This window comes from Triticum dicoccoides, chromosome 2A (assembly GCF_002162155.2).
Source record: "Triticum dicoccoides isolate Atlit2015 ecotype Zavitan chromosome 2A, WEW_v2.0, whole genome shotgun sequence".
NCBI lineage: Eukaryota > Viridiplantae > Streptophyta > Magnoliopsida > Poales > Poaceae > Triticum > Triticum dicoccoides.
Genome location: NC_041382.1, coordinates 76,278,062 through 76,295,727, shown reverse-complemented (window position 1 = coordinate 76,295,727; position 17,666 = coordinate 76,278,062). Strand labels below are relative to the sequence as shown.

The 17,666-nt window shown below is 42.2% G+C and overlaps 1 protein-coding gene across 1 annotated transcript; it reads right to left on the bottom strand.

Annotated features, from left to right (window-relative positions):
* Window positions 1–13,224: 13,224 nt before the first annotated feature.
* LOC119358999 (zinc finger CCCH domain-containing protein 10-like) lies at window positions 13,225–14,799 on the bottom strand. The gene has a single exon (XM_037625363.1). The coding sequence runs from the start codon at window positions 14,508–14,510 to the stop codon at window positions 13,602–13,604; it is 909 nt and encodes a 302-aa protein (XP_037481260.1). The 5' UTR covers window positions 14,511–14,799; the 3' UTR covers window positions 13,225–13,601.
* Between the last annotated feature and the right edge of the window lie 2,867 nt (window positions 14,800–17,666).

Below are 17,666 nucleotides of genomic sequence, written 5' to 3'. Positions count from 1 at the left end.
CCAACCCACCAGGGCACGCCCCCCCTCCTGGCGCGCCCAGGTGGGTTGTCCCTACCTGGTGGCCCTGCAAACCCTAAAACCGACGCTATAAAGTCCTATTTTTCCAGAAAAATCAGGAAGAAGGAATTATCACGATCCACGAGACGAAGCCACCATCACCTCCTATTCTTCATCGGAAGGCCAAATCTGGAGTCCGTTTGGGGCTCCGGAGTGGGGGATCTTCGTTATTCATCATCACCAACCCTTCTCCATCACCAATTCCATGATTATCCCCACCGGGAGTGAGTAATTCCTTTGTAGGCTCACTGGTCGGTGAGGAGTTGGATGAGATTCATCAAGTAATCGAGTTAGTTTTGTTAGGGCCTGATCCCTAGCTAGTATCCACTATGTTCTAAGATTGATGTTGCTATGACTTTGCCATGCTTAATACTTGTCACTTTGGGCCCGGGTGCCATGATTTTAGATCTGAACCGTTTATGTTATCACCATTATATCCATGTTCTAGATCTGATCTTGCAAGTTATAGTCACCTACTACGTGTTATGATCCAGCAACCCCGGAGTGACAATAGTCGGACCACTCCTGGTGATGACCGTAGTTTGAGGAGTTCATGTATTCACCGTGTGTTAATGCTTTGTTCCGGTTCTCTATTAAAATGAGGCCTTAATACCCCCAGTTTCCAATAGGACCCCGCTGCCACGGGAGGGTAGGACAAAAGATGCCATGCAAGTTCTTTCCATAAGCATGTATGACTATTTACGGAATACATGCCTACATTATATTGATGAACTGGAGCTAGTGCTATATCACCCTAGGTTATAACTGTCTCATGATGAATATCATCCAACAAGTCACCGATCCAATGCCTATGAATTTATCTTATATTGTTCTTGCTAAGTTACTACTGCTATCATCACTATTGCACTTGCTGCAAAACTACTGCTATCACTGTTACCGTTACTATTACTGCTGTCACTATTATCAAAACTATCATATTACTTGGCTACTGATCACGTTGTTGCAGATAATTAATCTCCAGGTGTGGTTGAATTGACAACTCAGCTGCTAATACCTTCAAATATTGTTTGACTCCCCTTGTGTTGAATCTATAAATTTGGGTTGAATACTCTACCCTCGAAAACTGTTACGATCCCCTATACTTGTGGGTTATCACATCCCTTCCTCTTTGGGGAAATACCGACGTAGTTCAAACGGCATCACTGTATGACTGTGCCACCTTGGTTCACGACTATCCATGTCGACCTGAGTTCTTTGTCATATGGATGCTAGCCACACAATCATATACGTGAGCCAAAAGGCGCAAACGGTCCCGGCCAAGGTAAGGTAATTGTCGTGGGAATACCATGCATGAAGCCGCAAAGTGATATGATGTGTTACATGGTAGATCGGTGTGACTTAGGATCGGGGTCCCGACAGTAGCAAGAATTCATTTGAAATTTTCAAATATTGGAAAAGCATTTCCAACTTTCAGAAATGCATTTCTAACATACCGTTGAGCAATTTCCATTGGGTCCTAACATTACTAAATCAAGTATGTGGATTTCTAGTCGTGGGGATGTCACGTCAAGATTTGAGTAGATGAACACATGTAAACGGGAGCACACAATGTACCTAGGTTTAGCCCCCCCCCCCCCGCCAATGCAGATAAAAGTCTTACTTTCTACATTGGTCCATTTTGTATACATATGGGATTACAGAGGATTAAACTAAAACTAGGTGAAAGAGGAGTGCCCTCTAAAGTTTCCCAGGTGCCCAATATAGCACCGTTGCGGAGAACTCCGTGACGTTGTAAGCCTCCCTGGACTTCGGTGCCAACTCCCCAAGAGGAAATTATGTAATGTTGACATATTAACTAACATGTGAAATGGAGTAAATTTTAATGAAGAACTTTGTGCTAAACTAAGTAATGACATGTTGGTTTTGACCTCATAGGGGGATTGTATAGTTTCTCAATTAGAAGGTTGGTTATCAGCACAACCTCTTTTGTTTTTTTCCGTGTATGCAAACATGAATCTACAATAGGCTATTGTGCCAGTTGTAGCTCTTTCCTCTACGACTCCCACTGTGTTTATTTGGATGACCAGGGGTGCAAAGCAAAGTGGTAGCACGAGAAAGCAGGAAGGGTTGGGCATGGGATGATGCAACACTCCTTGTTGGCTGAGTCATAGCATCCGTACCCTTCGTCCCAAGCCTCCCCGATGCTGGGAACAACATATCCTAACAAGAATTATGCATAAGATGGCTTCGTGATTTGCCAAGCAGTGTGTTTTTCCTTGTATTCGATTTCTCACTGAATTTAGCATGGATTAAAGAAACCGAAGTGTGGGATACCAGCAAAGTAGTAGTGTGTGGCATGGTCTTATTTTGCTTTCTTTCTTCTTGTGGAAGGGAGTTAGAGAAACTACAACATATTCCAAATTTGTTAATTTTTTGACAATTTGGTAGTGTCTTTGTTGCTTCAATTTTTGTGAGAGATATGTTGAAATCTATATCTGTTGAGTGAATTTTGTGAGAAACATACATAAACAATTTTATCAAACATACTCCCTTTGTCCCACAATATAAGAACGCTTTTGACACTAGTGTAGTGTTAAAAACGTTCTTACATTGTGAGACGGAGGGAGTAATTGTTATTTTGTTTGTGAAGCTCACATGTAGTGTCTCTCAATTTATGCTAAACTAGCAATGTGCCCGTGCATTGCAACGGATCCAAATTAGAATAACACATGTTCACTAACTTCAAAGAAAAACACTCTAGTTTTGGTACACACACACACACACACACACACATATATATATATATATCACTAAAATATACTCGTATTAGGTTCACTCAAAATCTATTCCTCGTGGCTGTTTTGATGAGGTGAGGGATGAATGTGGTTGGTTTCAAGATACTAAGGGTTTTTTCTGCAAATTGAAGCAAAAGAAGTCAGGTCTTGTTGCAAAAATGCCACAACTTACCTCAGAGTCATTAGATGCATATCCGATGGTCAAAATGACGGATGCAGACACACCATCATCAGCAATTGAGTCTTTTATAGGAGTAGAGAAATAGAATGAAATGATAGTAAACTCTTTCTTGTTTTGGATAATGAGGAAGGGCGTATGTGGACATGCATGTATGTGAATCTTGTTTACTACATGTATGAAATGACACTGAACTTTATGCGGGATGTATGTGAAATTATGAAATGTTTATGAAATAGTTGATTTCATAATTTTATCTAAAACAACTCTGGACACACATGAGAAATTTATAAATTTTCATGGAATTGATCTAAAATGTACATTAAACGATTTGAAATGTCTCTCAGTCCATTCCCCAATGGATATCTAGAGTTGAGCTAAATGTCATCTAAAATAAAAAATCATATTTTTCACATTTTATTTGAAATACAAGGAATCATGATCGTATCATGATTAACATGCATATGAAACTACTTTGAACTAAAACAACGACACTTATTTTGGAAACGAGGGAGTAGTGATATGGGTGCAAACTTGCGACATGTGAAATGAAGTGAAAATGTCTCTCGAAGTCATTCTCAAATCATGACTGTATAATGAATGCACAATGAATGAAATACGCTTCAAATTTGAATTTGAGTACAAGTTTGTGACATTTGTGGAAATTGATGGCAATGACTTTGGAATGATTATGAGACAAATAAAATTTGTGATTGAATTTTGAATAAATCCGTGTTGGTCTGAACTTCAATTGAAATTGTATATGGAATGCATTTGAAATATTCAAATGTTAGAAATGCCTTTGTATCTTTCCAAAGATGAATTTAAATTTAATGACTCATGAATGAAACAAACTAAATCATGAATGCATCCATTATACATGCATTTAAAACTTTTATAAAATTTATTGAAATCTTACTGAATCATGACTAAATGCATTTGAAGTTTTGTGAGATGTAATGAAATCCTATTGAATCATTATATAGTTAAAATCAAATGTGTTTTGAAATTAATTGAAATATGTACATTCTGAAGATTTGCATCAAAGATTGAAAACAATTCTAACATCTTTAACCAAAATTCTATAATTTTTGATGAATTGAAACTTCAAATTTTAATTTAGGGTCTATCAAAATTTACTTTTGAAGTGTGTCGAATGCAGTGAATACATAGATACATATTGGGATGAAATGTTAATATCAAAATCTCAAAGCAAACACATACGATAGATACCTTGGTGGCACATGGGGTGCATGGTAAAACAATTTTCTCAGGGCTGATATCCATGTTAATTTATGGTGGCTAGAGGGGAGCAATTTTTCCAATGCCAATGTGATATTATTAGATATACAGGCGGTGTTCCATGTACATGTAGGTGTGGTGGATGACCTTGAGCGAGGGCACATTCTGTAGTATACACAAGTCCTTTTGGGTAGGCTCGAGAGAAACACTCACACAATCCTAAAAGGTGGTGGTGTGTTGTGTCGGCTCAAGTTTTGCAAAATGCATAAAGGCATGCTTTGACTGGTAGGTGCAAAATTCCAACATTATCTCCTCTCCCTTGATCAACCAGGATTCGTTTTTCATCTTTGTTCTCATTTATTTGCTCATTTTTTGTCCCCGATGACAACATCATTCCATAGACGAAAATATAGATGTTGGTTCATGATAATCATAACTCATTGCGCAAAATATCCCCATTTTATCACTTAGTTTTTCACGTCCATTCAATCGAGGTGAACCCTGAACTTTGTATCAAGTGATGTAGACACAACCCTCGATACTTCCTTGCTTTATTCCACCCCGAATCCTCCACAACCATTGGGGCCAACTCCGTAAATGGTATGTTATGATGACCTTTTAATTAACTCGATAAACAAATGACATAGACTACATTTTAGTGAAGAGTGTTTTACTAAATTAAAATGTATTGTTTGTTTTGACCTCATTGTGGAAATGATATACTTTCATTAACTAGAAGTTTGGTTATCATACTACCCATTTGGGAGGGGTGTTAAAGGTCTACGGGGCCTTAAGCCCCCCTAAACTACTTCCATTGTGGCATACCAAGGACGAAGGAGGGGATAAATTATAGGTTTAGCGCACACAAGTCACAATGAAAAAGAAAACAAGGGTGGCAAACCGAGCCAAGCGAACCTTCACAGAAGTCGACACCTCATGTAATGATCACCATAGTTTGGAAATGCAATTGAACGATGAGGGCGAAAGACCTAATGAGCCGAGACCACGACATAAACACATACATGCCTCCCATGTTGTTAAAGGAAACTCAGAGTCGAGCCAAGATATGAGCACAAACCAACCAAAGTCGTAACTTTAGATGCCACCACGAGGACCTCTAGCTAGAAGTCATACAATGAACTTTTCTAAGAACTTTAGAACATTGAAGGAGAGAAGACAATTTTAATGATTGGGGTGAAATACATAGACACCAAGAAAGAGGACTCCAAGGAGCCTGGCGGTCACAGAGTTATATAGCGAGAAAAAATGGTAACAAACGTGTTTTCTACGAAGCCAAAATACGGTGAGCCGGCGAGACAAGCAACATCGGTGTGTCACCATCGAGGACAAAGGGAAACACACAACCAGCACCACCACATGACACCTAGGTAGACCTCGAGCGGGCCACGATGACCACAACTAGTCTTGTAAAGGCTCCGAGCTGAAGGGTTAGCCAGAAGGCGAGATGCAAAATGGCACACTATAGGCCAGGATTTTAGGTGAAGTCTTAGGGGGGAAAGAACAAAGCGGATGCATCATCTCGCCAGATCTAGAGAACGTCGCATCTAAGATTTCACTAGGAGCACAAGCCATGGGAGGTGGAAGAAAGATAATGCCAAAAGAATGCCTCCAGGGATGAACATGACCCCACCATCCAGATGCTTTTCACTTGGTGATGCCATCCCACCTCTGAGCCATGACATGTCGGTCACACCACTACTGCAACACCACAACAAGAGCTAGCCAACCAGGAAAGACCGAGCTACTAAAGACCCAGCCGAGGGCGGATAGGGCTACAAGGCAGCCTGGGGTCTAGATTTTTGGGGAATTCTAGAAAATTAACGTCCTAAAGAAAATATAAGTACATGGATCGAAAACTCATAAAAGTTATACACACACACAAAAGAAAGTTCAGGAATTCCTAGAGTACAAAATTTTGCATTTTTAGGTTGTCGCCACTGGGTAAAGACTCCTCATTTGAATGTATTCCAAAAGAGGAAGGTTACAAGACCAATGTCTTGACATCATGTATAAGAGGTCATTGGTAAGGATACATAGGTTGTGACCACATACAATGCAAGCATTGAAAGATTACAACAGAGAAGAAAAAGAAAAGAGTGAAGTGAGTGCCCATCACAAAGCACTAGCTAGTTAGCAAACACAACGACCATCACCATGAAGGAGGGCCACTTCACTGTCGAAGGGCATCACAATACTAATACTTGGCGGTTTATACCATAACAACACCTGCATACTTGTCACTTATCCATACGGCGTCATACTAGAACAAACACAATTAATGAGTTACATCATCATTAACAGGAAAATTCTACCACAAAAGGCATGATATTGGAGCCTTGTAGTTGTGAGGCCACCAACAAACATGATCCTTGACTGAAAGATCCACCACAAGGACAACCAGCGAAATTTGCAAATTTGAGTTGGCAGTTTGCACTATCCAAGAGAAAAAATCAACTAAGACCATGCTGGGAGCACAATGCTCATCGCAACACATGGACCATCGTGGGAGGGACTTGATCATGCACAACAACGGGGAGTTAACATTGATGGCACCACAAAATGGATGGAGTGTATGAATAATAACATTGTGATGCTAAGTAGAGACCACTATTGTCACCACCAGCAGAGTGAGAAAACCCAGACCTATATCAATGGTATGGGAAAATGTTCCCTTATGACACCTTCAAGAAGGGAACTGATGTGATGGGTGTGGCCATTGCAAGGCATTCACTAGGAACCACACCCATCACAGCATGGTCAGAACAAGGTTTTGCCTAGTCGTATTGAGCACGAACATGACATTGATTGCCTGAATGCTAGGAACATATATGCAACTCTACAACCACGCCTTCATCGAGGTAAGGGATGCATTAACGCTGCCTCGGTCAGTTCATACACTGGATCCGAATTAGCATTTCTCTCAAAACACACCCGGCACCACAACAGACGAGCCACGACCAGATCATCATGTGAGGTTGGTGATAAATGCACCCACATTGCATTTCTACCTACCAAGATGCGATCAGCATGAATCCCAATGCGTCCTCAACACCGACAATGACAAGGACGACACGTTTGCGCACTGGATGTAGGCGGGCGAGCTGGAACATGCTGCATAAGGCATGCACCGAGCATCGATAGGAAGAACCCTAGAACTAACGATGCCAAGGCACGGGGAGACGCACAACGGGAACACTAGAAATAATGTTGGCGAGTGACAGATGACAAGGGGGCAGGTGGATAGGTGACATGTGCTTAATAGGCCAGGGAAGGCAACGGTAGGTTGATTGGAAATTCTATGTTGTCGTCGTCTACTAAAATTCGGCCTCCTCTAGCGGTGGTAGGGGTCGAGTTTTTTTGGGGTGACGGTGTCTATGAAGTGATGTCTACTAAACAACTTGTTTCTGTAGACTCGTGTTGGGCCTCCAAGCGTAAAGTTTTGTAGGACAGTAGCAAATTTCCCTCAAGTGGATGACCTAAGGTTTATCAATCCGTGGGAGGCGTAGGATGAATATGATCTCTTTAAAACAACCATGTAACCAAAATAATAAAGAGTCTATTGTGTCCCCAACATACCAAATACAATGGTAAATTGTATAGGTGCACTAGTTCAGTGAAGAGATGGTGATACAAGTGTAGTAATGATAGTAGATATGGAATTTGTAATAGGAACAATAAAAAACAGCAAGGTAGCAAGTAACAAAAGTGAGCACAAATGGTATTGCAGTGCTTGAAAATGAGGCCTAGGGTCCTTACTTTCGCTAGTGCAATCTCTCAACAATGCTAATATAATTGGATCATATAACCATCCATCAACGTGCGATGAAGAATCACTCCAAAGTTCTTATGTAGCGGAGAACATAAGACGAAATTGTTTGTAGGGTATGAAACCACCTCAAAGCTACTCTTTCCGATCAATCTATCCAAAAGTTCGTACTAAAATAACACCAAGTTACCCTTTCCGATCGATCTATCCAAGAGTTTGTATATGATATAAAGGGAGAAACACGATATGATCCAACTATATTAACAAATCTCGCGATACATCAAGATCGTGCCAAACCAAGAACATGAGAGAGAGAGAGATTAAACACATAGTTACCGGTACAAACTCTCAGCCCCGAGGGTGGACTAATCCCTCCTCATCATGGTGGCCGCCGGGATGATGAAGATGGCCACCGGTGATGATCTCCCCGTCCGGCAGGGTGCCGAAACAGGGTCTAGATTGGTTTTTCATGGCTAAAGAGGCTTGTGTCGGCGGAACTTCTGATCCAGAGTTATTTCTAGGGGTTTCTGTATTTATAGGATTTTTCAGCGTTGGAATCACACGAAGATGGGCCTCAAGGGGCCCACCACCTAGGAGGGCCCGCCACGGGGGCTGGCACGCCCTGGTGTCTTGTGAGCAGCAGGGGGCGCCCTCTGGTGGTTCTTTGCTCCACTATTTCTCCTTTCTTCCAAAAAAATCGTCAAAAAGTTTTTTCAAATTCCGAGAACTTTTATTTCTGCACAAAAACAACACCACGGTAGTTCTACCAAAAACAACGTTAGTCCTTATGGCGCGTATGATTTCCTCGGATGAATCTCAATGCGTGACAACTAGTAATTGTCGTGGGCCACCTATTTGCTTCGCCACCCCCGCCCAAGCAAATGATGCAATTTTTTTGAGCTGTGACATTATTTTTACATAAGCATGGGAATTTCTATGTGTAGCAGCGCGACATGGCAAATTCCTAAAAACAACATGACAATTTCTCTGTTGTAGAAAATCATGGACATTTTGTGGCAACTTTCTTCTGTTGTAGGATGTTCAATTTTTTTGGCATGGCAATCCTCTTTCTTTCCAACATGACAATTACCGAATAGGTAGCACAACAGTTCTTCTATGTTGCAGCATGGCAATCTTTGCACACATGGTAACATGGTAAAAAAATTATGTTGATAATATTGCCATAGCATGGCAATTTCACTCTGATACCATGGCAAAAGAGGGTGTTTTTTGCGAGATGGCAAAAGAGGGTGTTAAGGAGGAGGAGAGGAGTTAGCAATGTGCATGGGAGGGCCCTTCGAGCGTTCGCTGGGAGTAGTTTATTGAGGAACGATCTATTCCCTCGAAGAGCCCCTTGAAGTGCATACTCATTTGCTCCAGGAACATATAGAGGGCACGGTCCCTTTCTATTAGGGTCCACTTTTCATGATGAAATTTTAAACAACATCTACATAGCAAACACATACCTTCTTAAAAAGAAACAATTTTAAATAAAAAATTATTTTACTACGGCCGACGAATCAGCATGTAAATACGTTTTTTGTGTGTGTGGATACTAACAAATGTTATACAACTGCACTAAGAATAGGGATACCACAAACACACACTCCACAACAGATCATAAACAATGCATACCTACCAACCAACCGACTCACCTCAAGCCAAAATCTGCATATACAACAAGCCAACCTACCTACCTACTTTTCTTAAAGCACTAATGGACATCCTCGTAATTGATTTGCATTACGTCCCTCCATCTATCTGGCTGTGGTGTCACTTAGATTTCGGTTCGGTAATAGGACAAAACCTACCAGCTCCCTCGTCGGTCTGTCCATGCATGCCGCCCGCGAGCGTGCGGTGCGGTGCGGAGCGGAGCGGTGTAGTGCGGGTCATCGATCCCTGGTTAACTAACCAACTAGTGCGATGTGAGGCAAACCGCTCCGGCTACTTGTGTGGTGTGGTGCGGGTCACCCTGGACTCTAGTTAACTAACGCAACACATGCGGTGCAGTGCAAGCCACCTCTGGACTCTAGTTAACTAACCGAACGTGTGCGGTGTAGTGCAGGTCATCTCTGGACTCTAGTTAACTAACCCAATGCATGTGGCGCAGTGCGGGTCACCTTTGGAGTCTAGTTAACTAACCCAACCCGTGCGGTGAAGTGCGGGTCATCTCTGGACTCTAGTTAACTAACACAATGCGTGCGCGTGAGGCTAAACGCCTAACATATTTCTGTTGATTAAGAAACGTGGAAATATAATACTACCACCGTCTAGGTGAATAAGTCATTCGCGTAGTTCTAGGTCATCGATTTAAGGAATTAAATATGTGTTATATGTCATGAAAAGTATATATCACTAGATTTCTATAATGATGTAGTTTCTAAATACATATTTTTTGTCACATATAATACATATTTAGATAGTTAAATCATCAATCTAGAACTACGCGAATGACTTATTCATCGAGACGGAGGTAGTAAGCATTGGGAACTGCTAAGTTTGCCAACACGGATTAGATGACAGAGAAACACGTGAAAACGACAGCAATGGTCGTTTGGGTGGATCACATGAATATCTTGGTGTTATATGTGATTGAGTTTAAGGGCTCTGTTTTTCCTGTGTGCTCGTGGCTGGTAACGAATAAAAGCGAAGAACCTTGAAGAGTCGCTTCGTGTGATATTATTTTGCTGGAGGTGAACTTTTTTGTACATGGACTGAAACTTGAATCTTGGCGAGCATCACTCGGGGATGGATCTGCTGGCCAAAATCGGGGGAGGTGGCCTCTCCTTCATTGGCGACATTCTCGGCTGCACCGTTAGCATGGCCTCTGGAACACTTATGACTAATGTTGTCTTTCTTTTTCTTCTCTTGCTACAGTGGAGACCCATAGCAACACTAATGGACGTACTTAACTGCTAATGTGTATGTACTTAGGGCCCGGGCAATAGATCCGTAGCGTATGTACACCAAGCCCAAAACTAGCTCATTATGGTCCGTGAAAGCCTAGAAACCTGTTCCGCATATACCTAAATGGAATTTCCTATTTGCCGCGCGTTGCAAGTGGAAAATTCTATATGATGCACGTTGCGTCAAGATGTTGAGGGTTTGCACAGAGCGAGCGACGCGATCTTGGCCGGCCCGTTAGCGGTTAGCGTAGCTATGGTTTTCTCTGGTTTTGGCAACTTTCTCGAAGGTTCCCCGAATCGGGTTTTCTTTTTTCCTGCTGTTTTTTGTGGCTGGTTTTATTTAGTTATTTTTCCATTTTTCTTTTCTGTTTCTTTTTTATTTTTGTTTTTATCTTTTCTGCTTCTTTCTTCTTTTTTTCATTTATTTCCTTTTTTCTGTTTCTTTTTTCAAAATGCGCAAATTTTCAAAATGATTATAATTCAAAATACTTCATAAATTTGTAAATATGTTTGGGGTTTAAAAAATGTGTTTTCAAAACAATGTTGAAAACTTTGAAAAAATGTTAGTGTTTTCATAAAATGTTCTCAATTTTTTTAAAAATGGTTCTGTTTTCATAATGTTCCTAAGTTTGGAACATTTCAGATTTTCAACAAATGTTCGCATTTTGTAATTCATTGTTTGAAATTCATAAGTTTGTGAAAAAAAATTTAATTCATTAAGCTTTTGAATTTGTGATCATTGTTTGAAATCCACGAATATTTTGTAATTCAAGAACATTTTTAAAAATCGTTTTTTTGTAATCCACAACATTTTTAAGGTACATGAACTTACTTTGATTTAATGAACCTCTTGAAATAAAAATATATGATAGCTGGTTTTTCTTATGAGCTAGCAGAGAAGTGAACTAAAATAAAAACTAAATAACTGAGTGGAGCAAGGAGCCGAGTTGAGCGAGTGGGAGCTTCATGGGCCGTCCCATGTGAGTGTTAGAGCTCCCAAGTCACACAACCATCAATGGCTGACACTAAGGCCGGAACATGCAAGGACCCTACACGACAAACCTAGCAACTTTAGTCTCCTCTCAAAACAAATATCGTTTACAACGACGACCCAACAAGATATACAAATGAAAAATAATTAAAAGCCAACCCACTGTAGATAAAACCAAAATGAAACAACCGACCATAATAATCAACTAGAGAAAGAAGAATTAATCCCATGAGTGAAGAACAACGCAACAAAACGCACATAGCCTCTAGTATATGCATATTTGCTGGTGTGTAACAGACAGAATTTGCAGTCTTAATCAGAAATGCCCTCAATTTAGATTGCATCCCCATCAATTAAGCCCATCAATTAAGTAGACCAGTTGATCCAGTCGTACTCCTGGAATTAGCAAAAGGAAAATGTACCAAGAAAAGAAAAATGCTTCCATAACCCCGTTAAAAAAGACCTGAATCTCAACGCAAGTTTAAAATGGTATTTCCGTACGAGTGCATGCCTCGATACTCTTTGTCTCAAGCATCTGCCGATAACAAAAGTAAAAGCGTATAGATCAATAATAGGGAGTACTATACTAGAGGTTTTGGATTGCAGCAACATGCGGCCAAGGCTTCTTGTTTGAGTATTCTCGGTGCTTCCTCAGACCGGATCGGAGAATTTATGTCACCGCAGTGATCTCCAAGCTGTATATCCACTAACAAAAAAAATCCAACTTCTTTTGTCTTTACTTATTGTGGCTACAACCATGCCGGCATTTTGCCTATTAACATAACAACACTTGAACATATACATGCTCCTTATCTATACATCTATACATATAGATATACATACTATTAAAAGGTGGTGATATTCTTGGTTTCGTCCCGTTTCGTTTGGTCCTGCTTTAATTAATTTCACGTAAGCTATTTGGTTTCGTTACTTGCCACCCGTTTTGACCCAACAGAGGAAGCCCATATGACGGCGCACTGTGGGCCATGTCGGAGAAAAATAAAATTGTCGAGTCATAACCTGCCAACCGGCCACACATAGTTTGTCTAACTGACCCAGCTGAAGATATGACTGAATTTTTTTTCTCCCGTTGCAACGCACGGGCCTTTTTGCTAGTATCTCATAACACAACCAGACAAAGCGGCACGTATGAATCACATTTCTAACATCATGATATTCCTTATGCAGATAAAAATACACCTTAGTTATCAGACAAACTAAAAGGAACCGAGGAGGCATCTAGTTCGCAAAACAATTGTATATAAGTTAATAAGTGCTTAGGGAAACATTACACATTTGCCTGACGGATAAAACAATAACATAACACTACAATAATCAACAATAGCATTGTAAGTCTCCATCGGATATATATATCTCCACATGGAGACGGCACTTATTTATGACCATGTACGCTATACACATATAGGGACGTTCCTAGGGACCGACTACCGCCACTTGGCGCCCATGCATGACATGCAAATTATAAATATGTAATAAGAACCATGCACACGGCTTTTTGGACCCACTGCTTGAACGCGGACACAACAGACACGCATGCACGCGCTGTCGCAGCCGTCATGCGCACAATGACACTAGCTCTAGGATTGACTCTTTTTTGCAGGTGAGCTCCAGGATTGACATGGCCTGCCATCCAGAGATTTATTCCTTGTCATACCTCGGATACCTAGCGCATAAAGTCCATGATGAGATCTCGGTGTGGGTAGTCGTTCAGCAGGGAGTCTTCGTAGTTCGCATAGTGGACGGATTTAGCGTCCTCCTCCTCCTTGTACGCCAGTAAGGGCACCCTCATGGTCGGCATGGTGGTCGTAGCAGCGGCGACGGCGGCGGCGGTGGCAGTGGCGATGGGGGAGGAGAAAACATCGTCCCCAGTGATGGCATAGTATAGGCTCAGCATGCGAAGCCTGTTTGGAGTGGCCTGCAGGGTGATGTCGTCGAACAGCTGTGGAGCTGGAACATCCTGCGGACGCGTCACCGAAGTGGTAGGAGCGCACTGGAGGATGTGGGGTGGCGTCCGCGGCATGGCAAAGGACGAAGACGGCACCGCTGCAGCGGTGGAGGCGGCGATGGGGTCCTCGACCCTGAGCTCGCGGGTGAAGTGCGCAAAGAAGCAGATCTGGCGCTGGCAGCGCGTGCCTGCATCACACTTGCGTGTGCGGAACCGGGATGGGTGCAGCCACAGCTCGAATACGCCATGCGCGTAGCGGCACCTGAGGCCGCGCGCGCAGGTCGGCGGCGGGTGCCCGGCACCGGCAAGCCGGAGCTGCGCATGCGCACGCGCATTGGCGCGGTACTCCGGGCAGGAGATGGAGATGTAGTTGAAGCGACGCGGGTCGCGGCGGCGTGCGCGTTCGTCCTTGTGCGCGTAGGGGCACGCCGTCCAGTCGTGGCTGTATGGCTGCGGGCACATCCGCACCTTGTACTCGTATAGCCAGAAGTCTTCTGGCATGGACGCCCACAATCGGTGTCCCTCGTGCGCCCACGCGCCCCATGTCGTCGGGTCGGTCAGCTGGTATGTGACCTCGCCGTTCTCCTGCACCACCATTTTATACATGTCCATTTCCATGGTTGTCATCCTTAATCAAGCACAACAAACTCTCCAACAGATGAACAATACTGATGAAAAACTAGGAACTCATGGACATCATGTGTTGCTAGGCCATGGTTTTGAAAGAATGTTGAGGATATGGGGGATGATTTAGACTAAAAACTATGGACAATATATGGAGTTAAGGCATGGCCGTGAAAGAATGATAGAGGATGGGATGATTTAGACTAAAAGCTCTGGGCAATATATGAAGCTAGGATATGGTTGTTAATGAATGTTGAGGATGGGGGAATATTTGGTACTACAAACCATGCATTGTTAAGGTGTATGGAGATGTGTGATCTGTGTTTGCGTTGCCGTGGGTATATATAGCTCTAGGGGATGCGGTGATTAGCATTGGGTGAGTTGTCTATTTTGTCTCGTACACATTTGTGTTTGTTGTAAAGATAATGAAGATGTCTGGGTATTTGGACATTGAGTCTTCAACAAGACTCCCTCACGAAAAGCTAAATTGTTGACCCTTCCTCCCCTTGGAAAGGAGACTTTGTGTGAGGGACTAGGATATCCATCTCGTTTTGTGGTGGCATGGAGGATCTAATGTGATAAGATGGGTTGTGCAGATGGTGGGTGTTCATGTAGCCCTTGGTGTGGTGGGCCATCTTGAGCAAGGGCATGTTTGGGTGCCTACACGAGCCATTTGTCTAAGACCATAAATAACATCTTTTGGCTAGGTTCAACAATACTCCCTAGCCGTCCCCCAAGAGATGAGCTCAAGTGCTACAAAGTGCACAATTTCATGTTGCGTAAACTCGGTAAGCCAATTGTAGAAACCCACCATTGTCTCCTCTCCTATCGGTTAACTAAGACTTATTTGTCGTCCCCTGTCCTTGCTATTTGTTCGTATTGTTGGTGATTGTGGCCACACTGACTACATCAATTTGCAAACGACAAATATAGGTGTCGGTTTGCGCTAGTCATAACTCCACGCATAAAATACGGCCCCTCCCCCCTTCCGCACTTAGGATTTTCACACCCATGATATCGGATGGAACCCTCGAATTTATACCAAGTGATGTACAGAAACTTCCGGTAGCCATTGGTAGCACTATCCCTAATATCTTCTCTCTTGCTCTCACTCAGAAGCCTCCCCGGACATTGACACCAGCACCCAAAGGATATATTGTGTACTGTTGACCTATTAACTCACAGGTAAAATTCGAATGAAGAATGTTGTGTTACATTGGGTAATGCAATGTTGGCCTTGACCTCTTTGGGGTAGGGATACCTATTAGTACTACCCCTTTTGATATTTTGTTCCTAACGTGTTCGACAACACAAACTCGTCGTAGGTTGCTTCATGGAGATTTGTGCATGAGACTGTGGTGTAGTAATTTGTTGGGGAATACATAAGGTGGTTAATAGGAATGCCCAATGTGTGGTGTAACATCTTTTGGCCAGGTCCGGTAGTAACTCCTTCACCTTCCCACTCCAGCCACACAAAATATTTCCCCCTCCCCCTTTCCAATTAGGATTTTTCACACCAATGACATTGGGTGGAACCCCGAACATGATATTAAGTGATGTGGAGAAACTTCTGATAGCCATGTGCACTACCCATGGTGCCTTCTCTCTTGCTCTCACTCGGTAGCCTCCCAGGACATCGGCGCCAGCACACAAAGAAAATATTGTGTAACATTGGCCTGTTAACTCACATGTGACATTCGAATGAAGAGTATTGTGCTAAATTGGGCAACATGATGTTGTCTTTAACCTGCTTGGGCGGGGTGAGGGGGGAGGGTGCTATAGTTACTCAACTTGGTGGTTGGTTATCAATACTAGATCTTTTTAGAAAAGAATAACATGTACACCAACATGAATCTGTTGTAGCTTGCCTTGTGGAGATTTATGTGTGACATTGTGGTGTAATGATTTGTTCTAGAATACATGGGGCCCATTGAAAGCAAAATATATATACTCGTCTAGTGGACCCACCCCTCATTTTCTCAATGCATTAACGAGAGAGTATACTACGGTGTGAACTTAGTGTTGAGCAGTGCTACCTAAAGACATGATGGAAGCGGTGGCTCGTTCCTCTACGACTCCCCAGTGTGTGGCTTTCCATGATTGGGGGTGTGGTAGCACATGGTGAAGTTTGGTGGCGGCACGAGGAAGCGGGAGGGGTTGGGCCTAGGATGATGTGTCATTGCACAAAGTAGCGCGAGGAGGTGGGAGGGACTGAGCTTAATATGATGCAGCACTCCTCAACGGCAGTGCGAGGAGGTGTGGGCGGGGTTGGGCCTAGGATGATGCGGTGCACCTCAATGGCAGCGCAAGGATGCGAGATGGGCTAGGCGTAGGAGGACGCGGCACTCCACAACGGTCCAGTCACAACATCCGGTTCCACCATCTCAAAGCCTCGCTAAACTGGCAGCAGAATATCCTAATTAGAATGATGCGGAAAATGTATGTGTGGTTCACCAAGTAGTATGTGCTTTTTCCTTGGATTCAATTTCTCTCGGATTTTATAGCATGAAGTCATGTGCGATGTTGTGTTTTGTTTTCGTTTAGTTTCTTCATGTGTACAAGAGTTAAGGAAGTCGATATCTGTATTTCCCATGGGACAAATTTGAAACATCGCCCAAATATGTCGATTTTATTGATAATTTGAGAGTGTGTCTTTGCCGCTTCAACTTTTCGTGAGTCTTAAAACTTATATTAGTCCAATGAGTTTTGTGATAAATATACACCGATAATTTTACCAAATGTAATTATTGTTTTATTGTGAAATGCATGTCTAGTATCTTTGAAATTTTGAAAAAGGTAAATAAAAAGCCAATAACCGTTGTTCGGTTTTCGATAGTGAGGAGGGATGTATGTAGAGATGTGTGTATGTGGACGTTGTTTAGTACCTGTATGAAATGGCACTAAAATTTATGCAGAATGTACCTAATAAATGAAATGCGAGTGAAATAGGTTACTCTTGAATTCTATCAAAAAATTCATATGGAAATGCATTGGAAATTTCATACATCATAACTGAATGGATCTAAAATGAATATTAAATGCTCTAAATAGTCTAAAATCATTCTAGAATGGATCTATGGAGTTGAGCTAAGAGGTGCCTAAATTTAAAATTTAAAATTTTGTGAATTTTTCTTGAAATACAAGGAATCATGGTAACAT

What these genes read in the sequence shown, in the direction of transcription:
- LOC119358999 (XM_037625363.1), bottom strand. Translation starts at nt 14,510, where the DNA reads ATGACAACCATGGAAATGGACATGTATAAAATGGTGGTGCAGGAGAAC.